The 23,514-nt window shown below is 32.7% G+C and overlaps 1 protein-coding gene across 1 annotated transcript in view; it reads right to left on the bottom strand.

Moving 5' to 3' along the window:
• LOC111085579 (TATA box-binding protein-associated factor RNA polymerase I subunit B-like) overlaps positions 1-23,514 on the bottom strand; it is a 69,026-nt gene that overhangs the window by 17,003 nt on the left and 28,509 nt on the right. The window contains exons 6-9 of the mRNA XM_022384783.1: positions 20,543-20,694; positions 17,179-17,275; positions 10,955-11,087; positions 9,442-9,646 (exon numbers count right to left, since the gene is read on the bottom strand). Coding sequence (XP_022240491.1) covers positions 9,442-9,646; positions 10,955-11,087; positions 17,179-17,275; positions 20,543-20,694 — 587 coding nt within the window. The remainder of the gene's footprint in view (positions 1-9,441; positions 9,647-10,954; positions 11,088-17,178; positions 17,276-20,542; positions 20,695-23,514) is intronic.

Here is a 23,514-nt window from a genome sequence, read left to right as displayed (position 1 = left end):
TAATATATATATATATATATATATATATATATTACACAAAATAATTTTTATTTACTTTATTTACAAAAAAATGTACCAAAAGTAGGGAGAATGGATGGGAAATGTGTGAAGTGGTAAGTATATATTGGAAATACATTTCCAGTATTGGAAAATGTTAACTTCTGATATGATACCTTATCTCCTCTCACATATTAGCTAGAATCTCATATCAAAATGTTACAGGGAATGGTGCAAAAGTTACCTAGATGAGCTCCCTTAGGAAAGTGCCAAAAGGGAACCCATAAAGTGTGATACTCTATACCCTGTAAAAAAGTATAGGAGCACGTCCATGGGAAACTGCACCCCTTTTGTACCAGGGTATACTCTTCACCCACAAGAAACATATGTGTCATGAAGGTAGGCGGAAAGCAAGCATAAGACCTGGATCAACTCCAGTCCAAAACCAGGCAGCATCGGGTATTTTTCATCTGGTCTGCAGTAGGAGAAGAGTCTAAAATATCTTCACTTCAATCCCTGGAAGCAGAAGGGAAAAGTAACCTCCATTCTGCCAACCTAGGGAATGCTGATGTTTGCTGTCCCTGCACACATCCAACACCAGGCCACCTGAGAACCCAATATCGAGGTAATGATAGGATGGGGGAAAGTATATGTGGTGGTCAATTCCAGTCCATAACCAGGTGGTGTCAGGTATTTTTTGTTCAGTCTGCAGTAGGAGGAAGTTCTATACCAACTACATGAGTGAGGGCTTATATTGGCTGGCCCTGCACCTATTCAACACAATCTGCCCAGAAACCAACATCCAGGCAATGGTATAATGCAGAAAGCTAGCCAGAATGGTGAACTGTACTTGGTGGGTTATCTCTAGTCCAAAACCAGGCAGCATAAGGCATTTTTCATGCATTCTGCATCTATACCAGCAGAACCTCACCACCCTATTTTTGAATGAGTGGAATTGGTCAGATTAAAGAGGAAGCTTCCATGGTTCACCACTCCAGTGGCTATAAACTAGTGAGTGGCAAAGACTCCTGTACTCCACTAGAAGGAGGGGTGAAAGTGTGTTGAGGAACACAGAGTAACGCAACACCTTAAGACAGTGCAATGGGGACCATGAAACTATTTTGAACAGCAGGCCTGGTTTATCCAACTAGGACCAGAAGGATTGGCAGATATCCTGACACTGCTTTACTCATGATAGTCCATGAGTAGGTGCAGTCTCAATCAGGCCTTTTTTTTTAAGCAAATAATATGCCACAAGGAAGCCTTTAATGGTACTGTGGAACACACCATCTCATCAGTGAGCATTACAGACACAAGTGACCACATGGTGTAGATTTATACATAAGTATACTCTGGCAGTCACCACATGCCATTTCATAGGATTCTGAGACACAGAATAGGGCCCTTGGAAAGGTAAGAAAGAAAAGCAAACAAACTAACCCAGCCAAAGCTGGTAAGGTGTATGTAGAAACATGATGAGAGGAAGTTTATATTCTCACGAAGAAGAAATAGCCATATCAAGAACATAATGTGTGACAGGGTTGTTCACACACCAGTCTACATGATCATTTCCAAGAAACGATGGAGAAAGAGAAAGTAAAGTGTCAGATTTGGTAAGAGGTGACTTGAAAGAGTCAATGTGAATCTACATACAATGAAGCATAGGCAAGACAGATGAGCTGCCATAGCCATCCCATCAGGGTAATGGGAGAAATATCTCATGTAGAAAAGGATTTTAAAGGAATAAATATACAGCAGTATGAACCTCAAAAAGGAACAGTGTGGGCCAAATAACATTGAACTGCACAGATGGGACACAGAAGACAATCAGAATGAGAATGACATGAAAAATGGAAGAGAAATAGGACAGAACACACTGTCCCCTTCACGAGCCACAGACATGTCAGGTAGAAAAGCATGATCAGGATAATTAAAAATATAAGAATGATAGAAAAAAATATGGAAAACATCATTGGCATACATGTAAGATCTTTGATAACCACAAGCAAAAAGAAATAAAAAATAGGTTTTAACCCAATAAGACCCATTTAAAATTACTTTCTGCATTGGAACTGTGTTAGATTCAATATTTAATTAAACAACTTTACTATCATTAGCTGTGTTGCTAACTGACAGTTTTAAGTTGAATGGCATGCTTATAACCATAAGAAAGAGCAGATTCCACACTTGAAGGGGGGGGGGGATGAGTCTCCGTCCATTGTTGAGAGAGAGAGAGAGGTGTCTGTAGTGTTTGGCAATTTTTTCTTCCATTATACGTATTAGTTTGATAGACAGATTGCATTTAGGTTTTACTTTTATAGTTTAATTAATAATGTGTTATTTGTGTTTTAAAATGCATATCTGAAAGGTTTAAAAATTGTTTATACATTTAACTTGTCACCTGGGTTGTAGAAGGAACTGACACTTGTGAAATAACAATGTAGGAACAAAAGACCACAGTCTCCAGATACAGAAAATGAAAATCCAACAAAAAATACTTTACAACAGGTAATATCATAGCAGATATTTTCATGCCAATATCTGAAATATTCCCAAGTGACAAAAAAGGCACATTATTAAATATGAGAGCCAAATGGAGAAGTGATGATTAAACAATCAGTATAGAGGGAGCCAGCTGTGCAAAATGGGTGTTAGCATTCAAGTGTCACATGCTCACTTGCATGCTACAGCACAGCAACAGCATGTGCAAACAAGTGAACTTGTGGTGGAAGCCTCAAGGCTAGTGACAAGTAAAAAATTGCACATATAGAGGGCAGTACAAAATTAGGAAAATCTAATATGAGTGTAGGTAAGGTACTGTACCCAAATCAAAAATACTTTAGAATCAATATTTTGTCATTTTGTGACATTTGTTTCGTATAAGTCATGAAGAAGACTAAAAAAAAAATTCATATTTTAATTTCCTCACAGCTGCAAAGAGATTTGCCTGTAAACATCTCACTATACAATTTTTTTATAAATTTTTCTGTCTATCCCAGAATGCTCAATCCTCACTTTCAAGAATTGGAAGGATGTAAAAAGAATAACACCAGCATTGGGGAGGAAGGGTGGGAAGTGTATGAGAAGAAGTAGGAAGAAAATAGTCTTCCCTCTTCTCACACAAAGCTAGAATCCCATACTGAAAAGGTGGAGGGGCCAGCGTAGGCACTTAACAGCGAAACCAAGTGGAAAGCAACCACCTAGTGTGCACAGAGACAAAACCCAAGCATACATGCGGGGCACAGCCCTACTTCTGGAACAGGTATGTTCTTTGCCCCGTAAGAAGGAAATGAACCAGACACGGGTGGAAAAAAAATGTTGTGCACAAGCTTAATACGTTTTAAGATGTGCAATCCATAGTATAACAATGGTGCAAGTTCCAATTGTCCTCCATCACACAAACCTGACTGGAAAACAGCCAGCTCCTGTAGGTGAAAGTCGCTCTATTGAACAAAAACTTGAAAGTGAACTCAACACCCACATGAGGAGAAATGGCAAGTCAAAAGACAGTTTGCCAAAATATAATGATGGAGTAAATCAACTAGCCTTGGCTAGGTATCAACCCAACCTCAACCAGACAGAAGAGGATCCGCAACCCATCCTCAACATTAGTAGGTTGAAGATCACCCAGATAAAAACAAAATAAGAGTAACTTAAACTTTGTTGTTAGGGCATATGAACTGTGATATATACACACCATCCCCAATAACAAGTAAACAGAGTTTCATACGCCAAGCAACTGGAATTATGAAGAGGAAGTTAGCAATCAGTTGAAACTGGACAAACTCACAAAACCACCATTGGAACAAGAAGTACAACAAACCGAACTTGGCATTATGAGGTCATGACATTGCCTCAGCTCAACCATAAGAACTGGATAATACCTTTAACCAATATTAAAAGCAGAAATTGTAACTCACACAATCGTATATACAGGGAAGAAACATCCTGCACCCAGAATTACGAGGAAGATGTAGAACATTTGCTCAACTGTAAGAATGATATACTTACGTCCTGAGGTCACTATTACGAGACAGGTGTAGTGCCCCAAACTCAACCACAGTAGCAGAGAAGGCAACCTCCTGCAACCGGAATTAATGAGAATGAGGACTTCTACTGCACTCGATTGTGGGAACAGGTCAGTGTCATCCTGAACCTGGCATTAAGAGAAGGATCCCACATAGGCTAGTCCTGCTCCAACTGACAATCGGTCTACCTGGGAAAAAGGGGAAACGAAATAACCCAGCTTTGCCCTCTTCTCACTGAGTGGATAAATGTGTGATTGTATTCTAAGGTCAATTTTTACTTTACACTCAGAAGGATGCCCCCCTTGGTCCACCACGCCAGTGACTAGGAACTGGTAAGGACTCCCATGCTCCCTTTGGAGAAAAAAGGGGGAAAGTAAATGTGGTGGGGAGTCCAGAGGAACGTCACACTGAAGAAAGTTCAATGGTTGTCCACAAATAATGCAATCAAAGGGTCAGCAGGGACAGAGAGAAATCTCCTTTTGCTTTACTCATGATAGTCCATGAATGGTGGCCCACCATTGAGTTAAACTTGTGGATACATAGAGACACATAAGTATATAACACTAGGCATGCCACTAGTGGTCTTGAGAAACATCCCATCTCTATAGTAAATGTTATATCTATTGGTATATGGTTCAGGTTTAAGTAACAGAACACCTGATCAGGCAGAACATGCCACAGACTGGGATCCTATGAGTAGTGATAAAAGAGGGTCCCTGAAAAGAAAACAAAAATGAAATGTTGTGTAAAGACATATCCAAGTCAAAGGCAAATGGACATGTTTAGAACTGTCACGGGAGGGAGAAGATATCCACCTGAGAAAGATACAGCCAGATAGTGCAGGTAATGAGTGATGAAGGAAGAGAAAGTAGTTCACACTCCGGCCTGAGTAATTTCTTCCAATGGATGGCAAAGACAAGCAGCCAAAGACATGGTGATATGACAAATATGGTGAAAAGAAACATTGAGGAGACAGTGACCATCCATGGATAAGTCTCAATTCGCCAGCCTAAGGAGTTAACAAACCCAACCAGTTAGTGTGACAGGGGATAGATCATGGGAAATGAAAGGGTTCCAGGAAATAAAGGGTCGGGAACATGGACCCTAAAAGAAAGTAGTACATGCAACCTAAAACTGATCGAGATTGGAATGGGAGATGGAAGGAAAAGAAATGGGTGTGAAAGCCAAATGGCATTCCCAGAAGGGAGGAAGGACCAGTCTGGATATATGATGACATAAGAAGAATGGTAGAGGATTGTGTTAATATTTAAAGTATAAAAATCTGATCGATCACAAGGTTCTTACCATATAACTATAAAGTGGTCTAAGAGAAATATACCTACATTACAATTGTTGTTCTGCAGTAAGAAAAAAACATGTAAACATAGAAAATATGGACTTTTGGAGCAGCAAAGACACAAGTATATGACACATTCACTTTTACTAAACTAATGGCCCAATTACATAACCTGAGACTATTCACGCATACCTGTACATGAGATAAACAAAATAATCTGGAATACAAATTCAGAGTTGTAGAACAATATTGAAACCCAGGTAACTTTTATGAGGGAGAAAGAACTATGAAAGGAAATTGAAACTGAAAATATGATATGTGCAACATGAAACATTTTATATGAATAATTGTACATTTTATATGTTGTTAACAGCATTGTACTTAAATTAAGCATGTAGATTATACCACTGAATGCATACAAATATAGTAAAAAACACTTGAAATCGTTCTTGACCAAAAGAATGACTCCATAACCCACACATACAACCTATGGGCTGTTAATTATGTCAACAGTTATCAAAATCCAGGATGCCAACCTCGACCTTCACTATGCCATATTTGCCTTCACCTGCTCTCAGAGACAAATTGAAATCAAGACTAATGTACTAATACAGTTACTAAAAAGCATGAGCAGTGCAAAGGGGGATACTAATATCCCTGAACATCCCAGTGGAGGAAAATTTCTTTCCATTTAAAACTAAACACCTGCCACAAATAAAATTAATACAAAAACAACATAAGTAGTGTATGTTATTTGTCATGGACCTGATTATCTTTGTCTACTGCTACTACTGTGATATAGAACACGACATAAGAATGATGACACAGTAATCATACGAATGTTAAGAAGAGAAAACACAGCATTTGTTGTTTTATCAGAAACTGCAGGATAATATGACATGTTTATAGTTCATACACATAATGATTTCCTGTCCAATGTACTCAACTGGCAAAGAGAATCATAGACGTCTCAATGTGTAACCTTCTTTGAAGATTTCTCGGATCAGCAATATTTATAATATCTGTTATGTATTAATATTCATATATCCAGATTTTTTATTGAACATGACATGTGACATATGTTCCTATGGATGTAACATTCTGATCTGTACCTTATCAATATCAGAACAGTATCTGAATTCTTAAAACTTAGAGAGATGATATTGGATGCGTCACTGGCTTTGAAGATAGATAGTAAGGAATTTTAACTAATGCTTGATAGATATTTCATATAACTTGTTTCATTATTTCTTGCAACAGTACTTGCCCTGTATTATAAACTAGTTCCATAGTTTTCACCTCATTATTTTCACTCTGAATCTTTTCATCTTGTACTCTGATGTGTAGGAATGATCTGAAGTTAACATAAATTTCAAACCACAACTTAGATAAGTTCTTGCTACATTGAGTTGTACGTATAGATAAATATAGCCAAATGTTATGTCCCAGAACAGTTTAGGAATGTACACAAAGCATCCAACCCTTGTAGCATCATGTAACCATTCTTATGTAAAAGCTTTCCCATCATATATTACATAAATGTCAATAGTTTCATGTAACCATTCTTATGTAAAAGCTTTCCCATTATATATTACATAAATGTCAATAGTTTCATGTAACCATTCTTATGTAAAAGCTTTCCCATCATATATTACATAAATGTCAATAGTTTCATGTAACCATTCTTATGTAAAAGCTTTCCCATCATATATTACATAAATGTCAATAGTTTCATGTAACCATTCTTATGTAAAAGCTTTTCCATCATATATTACATAAATTTCAATAGTTACTAGAGGTAATAATACCTATTAAATTAAGGAAGGTTGTTTAGTTACATTTTTATTAAAAAATGCCAGGAATGATACATACTGAACAGAATAATATTGAATATACTGTGCCACAAAAAGCCATGCATAGATATGTTATGTCACAGAAGGCATGTATCTTGCAACAATATGTGATAACTGATAAATGTAAAAATGGTAAAATGTATGAATTACAGCTTCTAAAAAGTAATGTTTATAACCAATATCAACCTAAAATTTTCACTTGAGAGTAGTCATATGTCCAAAAATACATAAATAAGGTACAACATTATTGTTATCTATTTTGACTGTTTTCTTAATGTAACATCAATCATTTCTATATATATCTATGCAAAGGATCTAGATCACCACTTCATGCAGTTAATTATCATTTACTGTACTCTAATTGGCCCTATAGTTTTGCTGCTTTTTCATTTAAATAAAGTCTTAGACATTCATTTTCTCATGGGTCATTTGGCAGAGGATTGGGAGAGGTTTTATTGACTATAGTTTATTACTTTCTTGAAATGTAGAGACTGAACTGTGGGAGGGAACTAAACTGTATGTTTCTTCTTTGTGAACTTTGAACTAATTCCGTTGAGCAAGGTGCAAGTATCATTTATTTCAAAGTATGTTTATGTACAACACTATGCAGTTGTTGTGTGATACATTGTCTATGCTCTGCAGTGGCATCTGTTAGAAATGCCTACAGGAGGAAAAGGAAACATGTAATAGACTACATACCTGATTAATCAGCTGTAAAAAAAAAGGTAAAGAGTGTTACAGATCAAAATAAGAAGATGCTGGAAAAAGTAAAAACAATTTTCTTCTGAATTGTATTCATCCTCAGAAACATTGTCAGGTAGAAAATGAGAAGAAATTGCTGACCGAACATAGGAATCTAACTTCCTGTGAATTAAGGCCTGTAACCTCCTTGTTATACAAAGTCAAACCCGATGCCTCATTAGTTCTACTGATAGCATTGTCTACCGTACTGGGACTTTCCGTTGTAGATACATTGAATTGCGAAATCATTCTAAGTTACTATATAATTGAATGCAAACACAGTAAAAGAAAACTGTTGAAAAAGGTATTGAATTGTCAATGAAGTACAATTGTAAATGGTATTCATCTACAAAAAAGTCTAAACAAAGCTGTGCCAATCAAGAAAATGAGAACTGAGTGGAAACTAGCTGCACCAATACTATTGGTAGAGGTTGGTCACATGCTATATACATGTTCAAAATTGGTGAGAAAATTGTGGGGTTTGTTGACCGGTGCACTGAGTGTTAAAATGTTTTAGGAATGCTTAGGGGCAGAAAGAAGATCGAGATAGCTTTGTGTGAGTTAAGGTAAGAATGTATCAGAAATGTTATTACCCTTATTGGTGATAGTAACAAGTTTTCATTATTCAGTTATCAATGTATTTGATTTACATAAGATCAGTAGGATATTAATACATATTTAAAAAACAAAACTGATGGAGACCATGTAGTGGTATTTATTCAACATTAGCAATTCAATAGCTAAGTAAGCAATGTCCTGATTATTTTTGCAAAAAAAATAAGTAGTAAAATATTTTTCTAGCCAAAAAATGTTTTTTTGCAAAATCTACAAATGGTGACTTCCAGAATAAGTATATCATATGAAATCAAAGGAAATTTTTAAAGTAATTGAAAAAATAGGAAGTTTAACACCTAGTTAAAATGATGCAATGGTTGAAAAAGTTATGCAGCTAACATACACATCCATTTCTATGTATCACTAATTGCCCAGTTCCAGTTTTAACCCTCAATGGAAATAACACAGTCCATTTTGTGTAATAGTTGAAAAATACATTTATGCAACAATATTCTTCAGATACTTGTGGTAAGGAATCCACAAAAATACTTACCAACATACTCTATAGAATGCCTACTATTATGTAATCAAATGTGTTATACAGTAGGATTATCGATAGAGAAACTTGCATAATGGCAAAGTAAATAGATATGTTATGTAGTAGTTTTGGTTGTGTTATATATCATAAGTTGACCACAGAACTCAAAGTTATGTTTCAAATCATGTCATGTGTTACAAATGTTTGTATTTCAGATTTGGTGACATTTAAGAGTTATTAATGCTTACTTATAAAAATATAAAGTTAGCATAATATCATATAGCAGCAGTGACAGGGATATCATAATACAAATTTCTGAAAAAATTACAAAATACTCTAAACATCATAAAAGGGAAAATGTTTTCACAATTATTCAGAACAGTTATAATAAATGGTCTTGAAATTACTGATAAAATATTCAGACACACATACCTCTCAGTGGTGCCATCTAACCCGAAGAGAAGTTTCAGTGCCACAATCACATAGCTAATAGAACGAGCCTCAAATGGAGGAATCGATAAGCTTTCAGAATTATTCTTTTCATCCTCTTTTACTTTTTGTCCAACATTATTGAAATTCCATTCATTGGTTGGTGGAAAAATGTCTATTAGAGATTTTACTAAAGATAGTATCTCTGCTGTAAAATGAAACAAATAATTCATTGCATCAGAATACTAATAAAGGTAAGTCTATCAGTCTTACCATTTTTTAATGTCCATTTAAAAGTACTTGAGACAGCTATCAACGTTAAATGATAATGGAAGTATTATGAATTTATCAAACTGGTATGTATAGCTGCTTTTTATCAAAACAATCATTAGTACATAATCAATAGAACAATAGAAGCATTTTCACATAATGGCCCAAGTATGTACGCTTCTTAGTCTAAGGTTGTAGTATTGTTACAAACAAGTTTTATTATGTATCTCTTTAATTGAAATCATTACAAAAGGAAAAATCTGGTAGAAAAAATTAAGAACTTATTACATATAATAAGTAACTTTTGGCTTATCATAGTTAGTAGTCTACATGATCAGCTGAGTCAAATTATTAACTAATTACTAATATTTTATTTTATTCAGTTATTAGATACTAATTACAACCTAAGTTTTATATACTGATGTACCTTTATACTCCTTTGTCAAGTGTATAAGACATAATGTTGTGGGGAAATAAGAGATAATAAACTGGAAATTTACTTTTTTTTTTCAAAAATATATACTTAACTATACTAATCCATTAGATAATTTAAATAATGTGTAGTGAACAAAAGTTTTAGCTCCTGTCATAGATAGCTTTGGCATAATTTATATGTATTATTTCTACAACAGACAGTACTAAAGGCTGCACATTCATGTCTCAGCATTAATGAAATTTTAGACACATTATTCAGGTTTCAACATTCATGGATGTATACACACATTATTCAAGTCTCAACATTAATGGTTCTATAGACACATTATCCAGTTTTAAATATTAATGGATTTTTAGGCACAATATTCCATTCTCAACATTAATGGTTCTTCTGCACACTTGTAGTCCATTTCCTCCTTCGCAAAATGATTACAAGATTTAGCAACATTACTCTGTATTTCGTTTATGGCCCTTCTAATAATGGTAACAAACAAAGTACTGTTGGATCTGATCAATAACCTGTTACACATTCACACATTTGAATGACTGGATACTACAAGTTAACCTGTTCAAGTTTTACAGTGGAACTGAAATTCATTCAAAAATTTTGTTTTAAATTATGTAACTCTTCTCAAATGCTATATTAAATTCAAAAAGTTTAGTAATCAGATTACTTTTAAATTCTTCTTATATAAGTGACAGCCAGGCTACAGTATCCACTCAATATGTAATAAAGGAAACATACAAAATACCTATTTCAGTATCTACATCCATAATGGTAGACAAGACATAAGAATTATAGCTCTCTTACATGGTAGGTTCAGTTCCTTCAGGTGACGGGCAACAATTGGTTCCAACCGTTGAGGTGGAATTGTAGACACACCTAAGTAGTGTGCCAGCTTCCCTGTCTCTAGGTCAATATAACTTGGATTAGGTAATTCTTGCTGCAAAATAAAAGGAAATATGTTTACAAATTATTACTATTCATCAAACACTAAAATATCTCAGTAACAATTATTAGAATTTTGGTGCTTAGTTAATGACTGAAGGCTAGAAATCATTATAAAAATGACGAGAATAAAATCAAGAAAACTTTATGAATAACTAACATTTTGGCTTCCACTTTTCTCAAATGTTAAGTGTCTAATGGAGTAGTATCTACAGTTCAAAAGATACACTGCAGGGGTGGGAAATTTATATTGTCCGACACCTGAGGTGACAAGTTTTTACTGTTATACCTTATCTGTAAGACAAGTATTTTTTTTAATTAATCATTCTGAAATTATACTGTGCCATTCCAATAATAAGACTAAAAAAGCAGTGTTGCACTTGAAATATATATACCGCACAAGTAAAAATATGCAAAATATAAACAAATACACTCTCTATGTGGTAAATCGCAAATGTAAATACAATATTATAGGTAGTGCCTTTAAACACGATTTCTAAGAATCTGCAGTTTCAACCATAAAGCCTACTATTACACATATTGTATCAAAATAGTTCATTTCCAATTTAACATTATTCAGATTAATTAAGTTAACATGCAAACAGTAATGCACTACTTATAGTGCCTAATGCCTAACACCACACACATACATGGTGGTATAAGGGATAGTCAATATCTCAAAGCTATATCTTAAGCTCATGCATTGTTGAATATTTAGAAACAGTTAACCTGTTGCTGCAATACTATGTACACATTTCCATATATATTAATAAGTGTATTTATGACAATGTTGGATCCTTAAATGTTGTATCTATAACTAAGTTATTCAAATGCTTTGTAACCGACCAGGGGAAATTAATAATGACAACTCTTAAGCAACAGAAACAAGTAGTTTAGAATGCTGGATCCACGATGGAGAAGATAGAATGGAACTAACCATTTGATGCACAATGGCAGTAACATCACTGTCAATTGCCATTATAGTAGTGGCAGATGACTCCTATTGAGGAGTGACAGGACCTCAGGAGGTGTCAGAAACATGGATTCATAATCCAGAAACCATATACATTTTCTTTTTTTTTATTCTTGAAAGCAGGGGTTTCCAATTCATACTGCCTGATGGCCAGATGACTGGGACAATAAGATTTGTACCAGGGCAACATGTTTTCCATTTCACTTTGTCCATTGAATTTTATTTTTCATTTCTTTTTAATAAAACTTTAATATTACGGTGTCAAATATAACCAAACTTGCATTGTTGCACTATAATATATTCTGTGCAAGCATTAATACATAAAATACAAAATACACTGTAACAATAATAATTTGAGGAAAGCTCAGAAGTTTACTGTTCCTCCTGTGTGTTGAATGTGTTCTGTTTGCTGGTCAGATTTATGTACATTTATGTATATGGAAAGAAAGAGTGGAGCCATATGTTGGAGTGGCCACATTTCTGTGTGCGTTTAAATGTGACAAGCTGCAGAGAGTTTTGTTGAAGTTAATAAAGAGAAGATTTAAATGGTAATTCATTATTGCTAATACCATGAAGGATTGGTGCTACAATACCTTATATTAGGTAAATTACACTATAAAGTGATGCAGGGTCAATATGAGCTTTAGCCCGTTCACTACAGGCAGATTAAAAGTGTGCATGATTTTTTAAGTTACATTCAAAATTTAATCAAACTACTTTATTTTCAGTATGTATGAATAAACTTGACATTAAACATTAGTTAATAAATCACATTTTTAATCTGTTTTAATTTCTTAATTTTAAAAGGAGAAAGTTGATCTCTAGGTCTTACCCATTATCTAATTTATTTACCACCCTTCTCTGAAGTATTTCTTATAATATAGATATTACTAATGCAAAACTGAATTTTTAAACACTTCAATCTTCTTTGTTTAAAGAGACAAACTAGAAAGTCAGACCCACTTGACATGTCCACTTGTCACATCCTTTCTTTCACAAATTACCAACAGTTCTCTATGACGTTTTGTACTATATTATTTATAACCAATAGAAAGTCAAAGGTTTTAATCTATCAAATGATATCTTATATTACATTGGTTTCAGTACAGAGTATAGGCTATTTCATCTTCAGTTTGAAAGTTTCTCTTGTGGTGTTCAGATCAAGAAGCTTAGGAAAATATTTTAAGGCTTTTATGCCATAGTTAGAAAGCCAGTTAAATTATGATAGTTAAGGGACACTGTTTGCTTTGTGCATGTTAATATTTTGTGTTCTTAGATTGTGTGCTCACACTGTGAATACGAGGGTTTATTGTTTGCGTCCCATTGTCAAAAAATACGCTCCTCACTTTAGGGCCGTGAGTATGCTACAAGATTGACAGTCAAATCCTATTTTTTGATCAAACAAGAATGTCCCAAGAATTCTTAGTAGGTGCTGTTGACTAGCTGCCTTCCATCTAATCTATCAGTTCAAAATTAGGGACGACTATGTACAGATATTCAATGTCTAAATCTGCTCGATAATTCTAAATAAACAGTTCATCTTATCTCCTTGTCTCCTCACGTGAAGGTTTATCAGAAAATAATGCACCCCATAATCTTTGAAAATGTTACCTTCTACTTTACAAGTTTATTATAAAATATAAATATAAAATAAATAAAAATTATTTAACTTATTTATACCATCAGTATAAAAAACATATGCTTAAATTTCATTAGCATATAAAAAAAATACAAAAAAAGAGGTCAACAGTACTATATTTTCTATGTGTATTTTTTATTTATTGTTATAAAAGTACCTCAAATATAAAAATTAGAAAATTACTGGGTTAAATAAGGTAAGATAATGAAAAAAGAAAAACACTATAATTGACGTGGCATATATGTTAGTATCTATGTATGTAACAAAAACTCCTGTGCCATCTATTGAATAGCCACCACAAACAAAAATACATAGAAAATTTAAAACTTTGGGCATTCAAAATTCAGACAATTATAAAAATAACTGTGGCATGTTCAACAACCATATCTTTATAATAGAACACAATTTTGAATAAAAGTACTCTCCTCATAAGAAGAACACAACTTTTGCTAGGACTGTATATGAGGGTTTGATTATATCTTTATTGATGTAATTATTAAATGCAGTACTGAGAAACTTAAAAAAAATTATCTTTTCAATAAAAGGTAGCACTTTTAATACATAAAAATTTTACAGTTTATATCAGTGAAATTTATGAAAATTTTGAGCTCTGCACATTGAATAATTTTGGATACAATGAGTTGCATGTGGCAAAAGAGCACAATCCAAACACTTTTCACTGCACTAATAGAGCAATAGTCCATAGAAAATACAAAGAATTTATTTTTTTGGATGTTCATTTGGTGGGTTAACAAATCTTTAAATTCTGGATTAACTCTTTCAGCATGACCTCGTAACCATTTTGTGCTTGTTATAGTTTTCATGCTATAACTTTAAAAAACAAAACTTAACAGGTTATCAGTAAACATTACAATGCTTTCATATGCAAAATATAAAATTTTTAAATTAAGTCTTAAGGTTTATAAAGCAATGTTTTTCTCATGTCTATCTATTGTTTTTGCATGTTGCTTATCTATCATGCAAAATAATATTAATTTTAAGCCTAAAAATCTTAATGTTGAGTTTGTTTGTTTTGAATTTTGCTCAAAGCTACACGAGGGCTATCTGCACTAGCCATCCCTAATTTAGCAGTGTAAGACTAGAGGGAAGGCAACTAGTCATTACCACCCACTGCCAACTCCTGGGCTACTCTTTTACCAACGAATACTGGGATTGACCGTGACATTATAACGCCCCATGGCTGAAAGGACGAGCATGTTTGGTGTGACGGGGATTCGAACCCGTGACCCGCAGATTGCAAGTTGAGTACCCTAACCACCTGGCCATGCTGATCCCATTATAATGTTGAAATAGTTGTCAAATGTTTCTTGAGAAAAAACTTTATATTTTATCTTTTATATTCAGTAGTTAATCTCTGTACGAGTTAGGTAGATTTGATCGATCTCACAACCCCCATAAAAAATTAGGAAATTAATATAAATTATGCCTCTTTCATTCTAGAATGAACACACAAATTATAACATGAAAACATAAATGTTTAGACTAAATAGCTTAAATCTCATAACATTATACATTTATTATTTTTAGTATATTGAACTTTCAGCCATGCCTGGCTAACAATACAGAAGTTACAATGACGTGGCTCCAGTGCACTCATGTCATTGTATTAAATAACATTAAACTGACCTTTGGTCTGTTCAAAGTAACTTGTCTTGGCTGTGTTTTAGTAGACTAGTATTTTGTAAAATACAGTCATATTTCAATTATTATACATTATATATGTATATAGATTATTGCTATTTTGAAATAAGTTCTCAAACATATTTTTCTTAAAACATAGAATAGTAACTAAAGAAGTAAAGCAAACAATTATCTCTTCTAGTTATGACCTTTGTACTCAGCTGCTGCTTTACGTATTACATGAGTATTAAAGAGGCTCTTATATTATATTCTAGCTTGTCAATATTGGTAATCTGAGTTTCTAATTCAATCAAAACTATAGATTTAGTATTTTGACATAACAAACATCCAATCTGAACTAGTATTGCATTCAACATACCATGTGACACACAAAAACCGATCTTTAGCTATGTTTTTTTAATATTTACTTTTAAATTAAGAAATTAAATAATATATAATACTAAAATTTGAATTATAATCCACAGTTTGATATCAAACTTATTGACATAGATTCGCAAAATAGTAGTTCAATAAAATTTTGAATACGAGTCAACAAAAATGATGACATGGCCTTTCATTCGTGACCTGTCTTGAAAGGGTTAAATGCTTTATTTTGCAAGGAGAATTATTCTCAGATGTTCATTTGATGGATTAATTTAGTAAATTCCATTTTAGTTATTTTGTTTGTCCCTATGAGAACATTCCTTTGGCTAGTTTACAACATTTGGAAAATTTACTGCCAGCTGATAACTAAAAGAAAATATTAAAGATCTTTATTAATAATTTGCCTAGACTTATGATCTTACCAAATTTTACCTTGGTTTTGCAGAAAATTTAATGTTATTTATTAATTCTTGTAGCCAACTCTATGTGTTTGTTGCAGAAAAGAGTTAAAGTAAGACTGGAAATAAAAGTTTTATAAACACTATATATTAGGTTTAACATATTGTTTTCTTATTACATTTAACATTGTTATATTATTATGGTCAGTTCAGGTACTATTTTATTTATTATTTTCTATTTTCTTTAATATTAGTTTTTGGTTATTCTATGGAAAATTACTGCTAGTAATTGGTTTACTGTACTATATTATTTATTTATTGTTACTTTCATTAATAGTGTTGGTTATACTAGTTAGTATATCAAATGGCATTACTTTTTATTTTGACTTATTGTTTATGATCATATTTTTATTTTAAACATTGTTTGCATTGTTAGCTTCAAATCTGTATTTAGGACTAACCTAAATCTCCTAAGCTGGTTAAACTTCATGAGATATCATTTGGATTACAACCAAAAATATTGCTAACAGTCAGTGCCAGGTTTAGAGGGGGTGCACCCCCTACAATTGCATGGGGGCCTCTAGCGTCAAGGAGCCACAAACCCCCCAAAAAAGGGGACTTCAATTGTGAGCCACCCCAGGAAGGGGGCCTTCAGTATTGCATGGGAGCCTCAAAGGGTTTAAATCTAGCCTTGTTAACATTGAGGGTAACCAAGTGATGAAACAATGCATTCTATCTTTATAAGAATATACATTACAAAGGTATATTTAATTAGGTACAGTGATCACCAGGTTGATTTTAAACTTTGCTCTAAGTACATGGCTTACTCTTATCTTATTTATTATATTTTAAATAATACTATATTTTCCATAAATAGAAACTATTTCTTATAAACCATCAAATAATTTCAAGTAGGATCAACCAAATGAGAAATTATTAAATATATGACTCTAATGTGGTTCTATTTAGAATACAGTAAATGCTAAGAAGAATTTCATTCACTGAATCGGAAAACAAAATTATATGTAATAATCTATTTTTTAACACTCACAATCTGAAAATAAGGAATATCAGCAGCTTGGAGTTTCATGGATGGGGGAAGACAGTTGCCTGCATCAAAAAATGGTAGAACACCAGCTTTACACCATCTGTTAACAATATAAACATCTCAGAGAATCAAATCTTTTATAAAAATAATGTAGTAGTTCTAAAAATTATTCTGACAACTGAAACATTTCAAGTTTAAGACATCTTTAGTCATTTTAGTTTTTATACCAGAGAAAACACTTCAATGCGAAATGATACAAAAAAAAAAAGAAATTTTTATTATGATCATCTCTGTAACTTTTGCCTGAGTCTACTACCTTCCACAGTTTACTTTTTTCTTCTTTATATTATAGTTGTTTTACTGAACTAAAAATCAAATATGTTCAGTTACATAATAGATCATTAACATAATAAGCCTTGTTGAAAGACTTCTTTTTAAATAAAAACTAGTGGAGTAGTTGGAAGAGACCTGTGAAATACACCTGATTACTAATTGAGTGACAGTAGGTACATATAGGTATATACATGTTACAAAAACAGTTAAAGTAAGATGGGTGCTGAACATTTTTATACACTCAGTATTATGTTTAACATGTTGTTTTATTCGTATTACATTTAACATTGTTATACTAATATCATCAGTTCAGGTATTTTATTTATTTATTATTATGTATCTTAGTTGTATGTTAGTTTTGGTTGTTCTATGGAAAAAATAACTGCCAACAATTTCACATAAATGTTAAATAAAGACTGGTATAGTGGGTGGGTGGGTGTTTTTCTTATAGCAAAGCCACATTGAGTTATCTGCTGTGTCCGCCGTGGGGAATTGAATTCCTAATTTTAGCATTGTAAATCCAAAGACTGACCACTTTGCCAGAGGGGGACGTAGTGGTTGGGAGAGACCTCTGAAATACACCTGGTGACTAACTGAGTGACGGTATAAACACAAAGTATATATATATGTTACAGAAAACAGTTAAAAGTAAGACTGGTGGTAAAAGCTTTTAACTCTCGCACTACAGGCTCAGTCCCAGGGACTGACCTCGTAACCATTTTGTGCTTGTTATAGTTTTCATACTATAAATTTTAATACAGAATGCGTATATTCACAAAATTTTGCCAATTATCAGTAAATATTACAAGGGTTTTGTACATAAAATATCAGATTTATTTTTATTAAGTTTTAAGATTTTTTAAGAAACGATTTGCTTATGCATTGTTTCTTTTTGAATGTTGACTATCCAACATGCAAAGTAATTTTAGTTTTAAGATTAAAAATACTTTTATGCATCAGGGAATTGTCTAATTTTACATGTGAAATCTGTATAACCTCTAGATAATCAAAGTTTTTCTTGAAAAAAACATATTTTATCTGCTATTTTCACTATTGTATCTATGTATGGGTTTGGTCAATTCAACCAACCTCATAACCACCATAAAAAAAAAGGAAATAGATATAAATCATGTTTTTTTTGTTCTAAACTTACTTCAAATTATAACATGAAACCACAAATGTTTATTCTAATTAGCTTAAATATCCTAACATTTTACATATATAAAAATTTATTATTTTTATTTTATTGACCTTTCAGCAGTGTCTGACTAACATTACAGAAGTTGAATAATGCAGCACACAACTCATGTTACTGTATCCAATAATATAAAACTGGTCAAAGTGACCTGTCTTGGCTTTGTTCTAATGGACCAGTATTTTGTAAAATAAAGTCACATTTTGGTTATAATACATTACATATGTGTGTGAAAAAAAAAAATACATATACTATTATTATTTACAAATAAATTCTTAAATTTCAGTTATTTTTCCTCAAACATAGAACACTAAATAAAGAAATATAGAAAAGAATGTTCTCTACTACTTATGATTTTAAAGAAGTTTGTAGTTTGTACTCACTTGCCATACTTGCCAAATTTCACATGTGAAGGATGTGAAACAAAATAACTTTTTTAGGTTTTATATATGCATTTTGAAATAACAAAAAATTATAAGTTACTCTACCAATATCACTGTAGTTTATCAGGCTTACTAAAAAAACTGTATTTGGGTCTAAAAAAAATATTGTTTTCCAAACAATATTTTCACTTACCCCTTCCTTCCAAGATTGGAGACAAAAGAAATAATATTGGGAAATTCCCACCTTCAAGAGCCTAATAAAACCATGAGTGGGAAATTCTGAACTTTTCATTGGTTATAAACAGACAACAGAGCGAATTGGGTGTACGTAAGCAAATATTTCCCAAAATGGAAGAGGTGGATGGGGCAACTGTGTTTGATATGCTAAATATAGTGATATCTCAATAAATAGAAAAGATAGGAGGTTCTTATTTTTTCTTCTAGCTTGTCAGTATCAGTAATTTGAAATTCTTATTCGTAAGAAACTATAGATTTTGTATTTGGACATCACAAACATCTAATTTGAACCAAAGCTGCATTCAACATACCACGTGACACACAAAAATCAATATTTAGGAATTTTTGTTTTAAATATTTACATGATCATTTGCATGTGGATATACAGAAGTGGGAGGTGGAAGGCTAGTGTTGAGTTTTGAAAACTTGTGCTGACAGTGGCAATATTAATTGAGAAAAGCTTTTTTGTCAGAGGTGGTAAAATATTGTATCAGAACTTGTTTTTAAAGAAGATTTAATGTTACTTATTACTTTTTGTAGCCACCTATATGTGATTGTTACTTAAAGCAGTACAAGGCAAAGACAATTAACATACTACACAACAAATAATTTTTGAAAGTCTTTCAAGAAGGAAAATATAAATTATCAGAAAATAATACCATATAACTAGTTAACTTTCAGTGAGCTTCACGTTGTACAAAATATTAGTTAAAATACAAGATTTCTATTCAATTTTCACCTCTACAAATAAAACAAGAAAAATGTTTCAGATTAAACTTATGCTTTAGACAAACTTGTTATTACACAAACACAAAAATTTAAGCACATTTTAGACATACATTATAGCTCAAAAATTTTCTTTAAATACAACTGCACAGACTAAAAGAACTGTTCAAGATGCTTAGTTTTACCAAATAGTCTTACATTTTATAATACAATCCTTGTAAATAAATAACATTAAAAAATGTGTTTTTCTAACAACATAGTTACATCCTAGATTCCTTAAGGTTAATAATTACAAATTAAGTAATTTCACTTGACAATTTTCTGACAAATGCAGAAAATAGGAATTTCCTTGATAACTAAAGAAAGTTACAAGGGCTTGGCAAATGAAATCTCATAAATTACTGTTGACAGATTCTGAAATAGCTTGGTGATATTTTAACCAGTAAGTAACCATTTTCTGTTTCATAAGCATATTGTGCTATATATTCTTTACCTCAGTAAGTCTGATAGTAAAATACTTTCTTTGAGAAGCAGCAGCCCAAGGTAACAGAAACACAGTGTTTTTCGTACAGTCATGTACTCCACTTGCTTACCAGCAAACTTTGTCAAATATCTCCGATCTTTCTGAAGAAGTTCTTTAAATACCTAAAATGTATATATATATATATATATATATATACAGATGTTTAAAAACTGCTTATACAGTTACAGTCGGGGTAAAGAATTAACCCTAACAGTTTAGATGCTAATATTATTATTCCTCCAAGCTAGAAGCACTAAATAATATAATGGATACTGTTTAGGTTCTAAAATTTACACAGTTATCTAGATAAAAAACAAAACAACTAAATCAACTAAAAAAAGTTAGTCTTATCTCATTTGTAAAAGTAGCCATACAGCTACAGAAATTGGAGAAACTAAAGTAAATCCTGGTATTAAAATGTTAGTTTATTTTAAGTGCTCTTGATGACAAAAAGGGTAACTGAGTATAATGGGGGTGGATGAAGGATTGTTACACAAGAAAGGGTAACAGAATGTCACATAGGCAATTTCAGGGTAGGAAAAGAAATAACACATGGACAGTTTCTGGTGCAGGAAAAAGAAGTGTGACAAGGACAGCTTTCCGTAGGAGAAAATGAAAAGGCACTTGGTTACATTTAAAAATGAAAAGAAAAAAGTATGAAGATTAAAGAAAAACAAACTGAAGCCTAAACATCAAGCTGGTAAATGATGCATAAATAAAATGTGCCCCAGACTCCAGGAGTTCACTCACTGGTTTTTAATGTCATACCACATGCTGGGATGGCCACTGTGTTTCAAAATGACAGCTGCATCCACTTTGAAATATGACAACTACAAGCCAACCAAACAGCTAACCTGATGTACCCACTCACGTCCAGACAATGAATATGCATATACATTGTAAAACAGTACACCATGCTGAATATTAAAAGTTTCTACTTAAATTATTTGAAAACACTCCTATGTATCTAGACATTCCATATGACAAAACTAGTGGTAAATATTTACATAGTGTTCTGCACAGCACTGCCCCCTATCTTATACTAATAAACTCGGGTGAATCAAGAGAAATTGCTGAGTACCAATGTAACAGAAATTTCTGTATAGACCATGATTTTGCTAACCATACCTTGAATGCCATCTCTAACATACGGGACATAATTTGTGTAGTAATCACCTGATGTGTGATAGGCATGTAAGAAATGGAAGGTAAAGTGGTATAAAATTCAACTCTTGTTTCTTTTAAAAGCAAATAGTTTTAATTTAGCTCCTCAGATTAATTTTTTCCTTCTCTTGTTTTTATTTGAATTATATTCATTCTCTGAATTCTCCAATAATCTCTGATTCATATCTTTCTTCTTGTTATGTGTTGTCATTTCCCAAACTTAGTTCAATTCAACTTTATTTTAATTCTCAGATTTGTATTTTCATTCCCACGTTTGCATTGAAAAAGAGTGTTTGACAGAAAACCTCCATATATTGTTCATACCATAAGTAAGAATTAGAAAAAAAATATGATATGTCTCTATAGATCTTCAAGAAGCAGTATTATGGGGTTTTGGGCTATAGAGCAAAAAATTGGCCAAAATATTTTAAAGTCAAATCTAAAAAATAATATCCAGAATCCTCTTAGTATGTATGCAAAGTTTCAGATCTCTAGGTTCTTTCCTCTTGGAGATATGCCAGTCACACACACACACAAAAGCTCTTTTATTACTGTAGATTGAACTTCTCTTGCACATCTTCTTCACGAAAATTAAGAGTGATGAAAACAGTCTGGCATACATTCAAAATTAGGTATCATTACAGTGAAATTTACTAGCATATACTTTCAAGGAAAGTTTTATATGTATAATTTAATTTCTATTTTGGCTTTTATACAGCATAATAATTTCCAAAGCCAACAAAAATATTTATGTCTTAAATGCCTACAAAATATTTATGTATTTTACACAGAAAGGTACAAATTACAAAACATTCATCACAGTTTTTAATAAGCTTCATACTAATATAACTAGAAAGACTTCCATGTACAAGACATGACAATATACAAGTGATTAAAAAATACCCCAAACACAAAAGATTTCAAAAACACTTGAATTACTTGAAGATAGCTTTTATATACGGAAACATCTGTTAGCTGAGTTCTTGCACAGATCTTAACCACTCTGCCCGATTTTGTCTATGATTGGCTCTGCACAACAATAATTAGCAAAGTGGCTTTTGGAAATTTTAGAACAGGTGTTAACGTACTTGTCAGAAAACTGTATTCAAGACTCCTTTACTTTTGTTATAACCATACAGAACCTTAACCTTGACCCTAAACAATCGTTCTTGTGCTCCTTCGACATCAGCAGCCTGTTTACTAAAGTACCCCTGGAAGAAACCATCAAAATTTGTGCACATATTTTGTACAGTGGAGAAGTTCAGTGCCCTCCAATACCAAAGGACCTGTTTATTGAACTGATGAATACTGTGACACATTCGGTGGAATTCAGCTTTAATGACATCATGTATCAACAGATTGACAGAGTCGCCATGGGTTCTCCTCTTGGACTTGCCTTAGCCAATATTTTCATTGGTTTTCATGAAAAAGAACTACTTAACAAAATTACCAGACCTGTTGTTTACTTCCGCTATGTAGACGACACATTTGCCATTTTTAAAACTGAGCAGGAATGTGAGTGGTTCTTACAAGATCTAAACTCGTTGCACTCGGCTCCCAAATTTACTTTCAAAAAGGAACAACATAACTCTTTACCATTCCTAGACGTCTTAATTGAAAAAGATGACTTTTGTTTTCTCACCAGTATATACAGAAAACCTACTTTTATAGGACAATACATGCAATGGGATTCTTTCAGTCCCAAAATGAACCTTATTGCTACTATAGTCCATCGGGCTCTAGTTATCTGTTCAAAATCTAAACTAGATTTCGAATTG

This window comes from Limulus polyphemus, unplaced genomic scaffold, assembly GCF_000517525.1.
Source record: "Limulus polyphemus unplaced genomic scaffold, Limulus_polyphemus-2.1.2 Scaffold482, whole genome shotgun sequence".
Lineage (NCBI taxonomy): Eukaryota > Metazoa > Arthropoda > Merostomata > Xiphosura > Limulidae > Limulus > Limulus polyphemus.
Note: the sequence above shows the minus strand (reverse complement) of the source record. Positions and strands in the feature narration are given on the sequence as shown.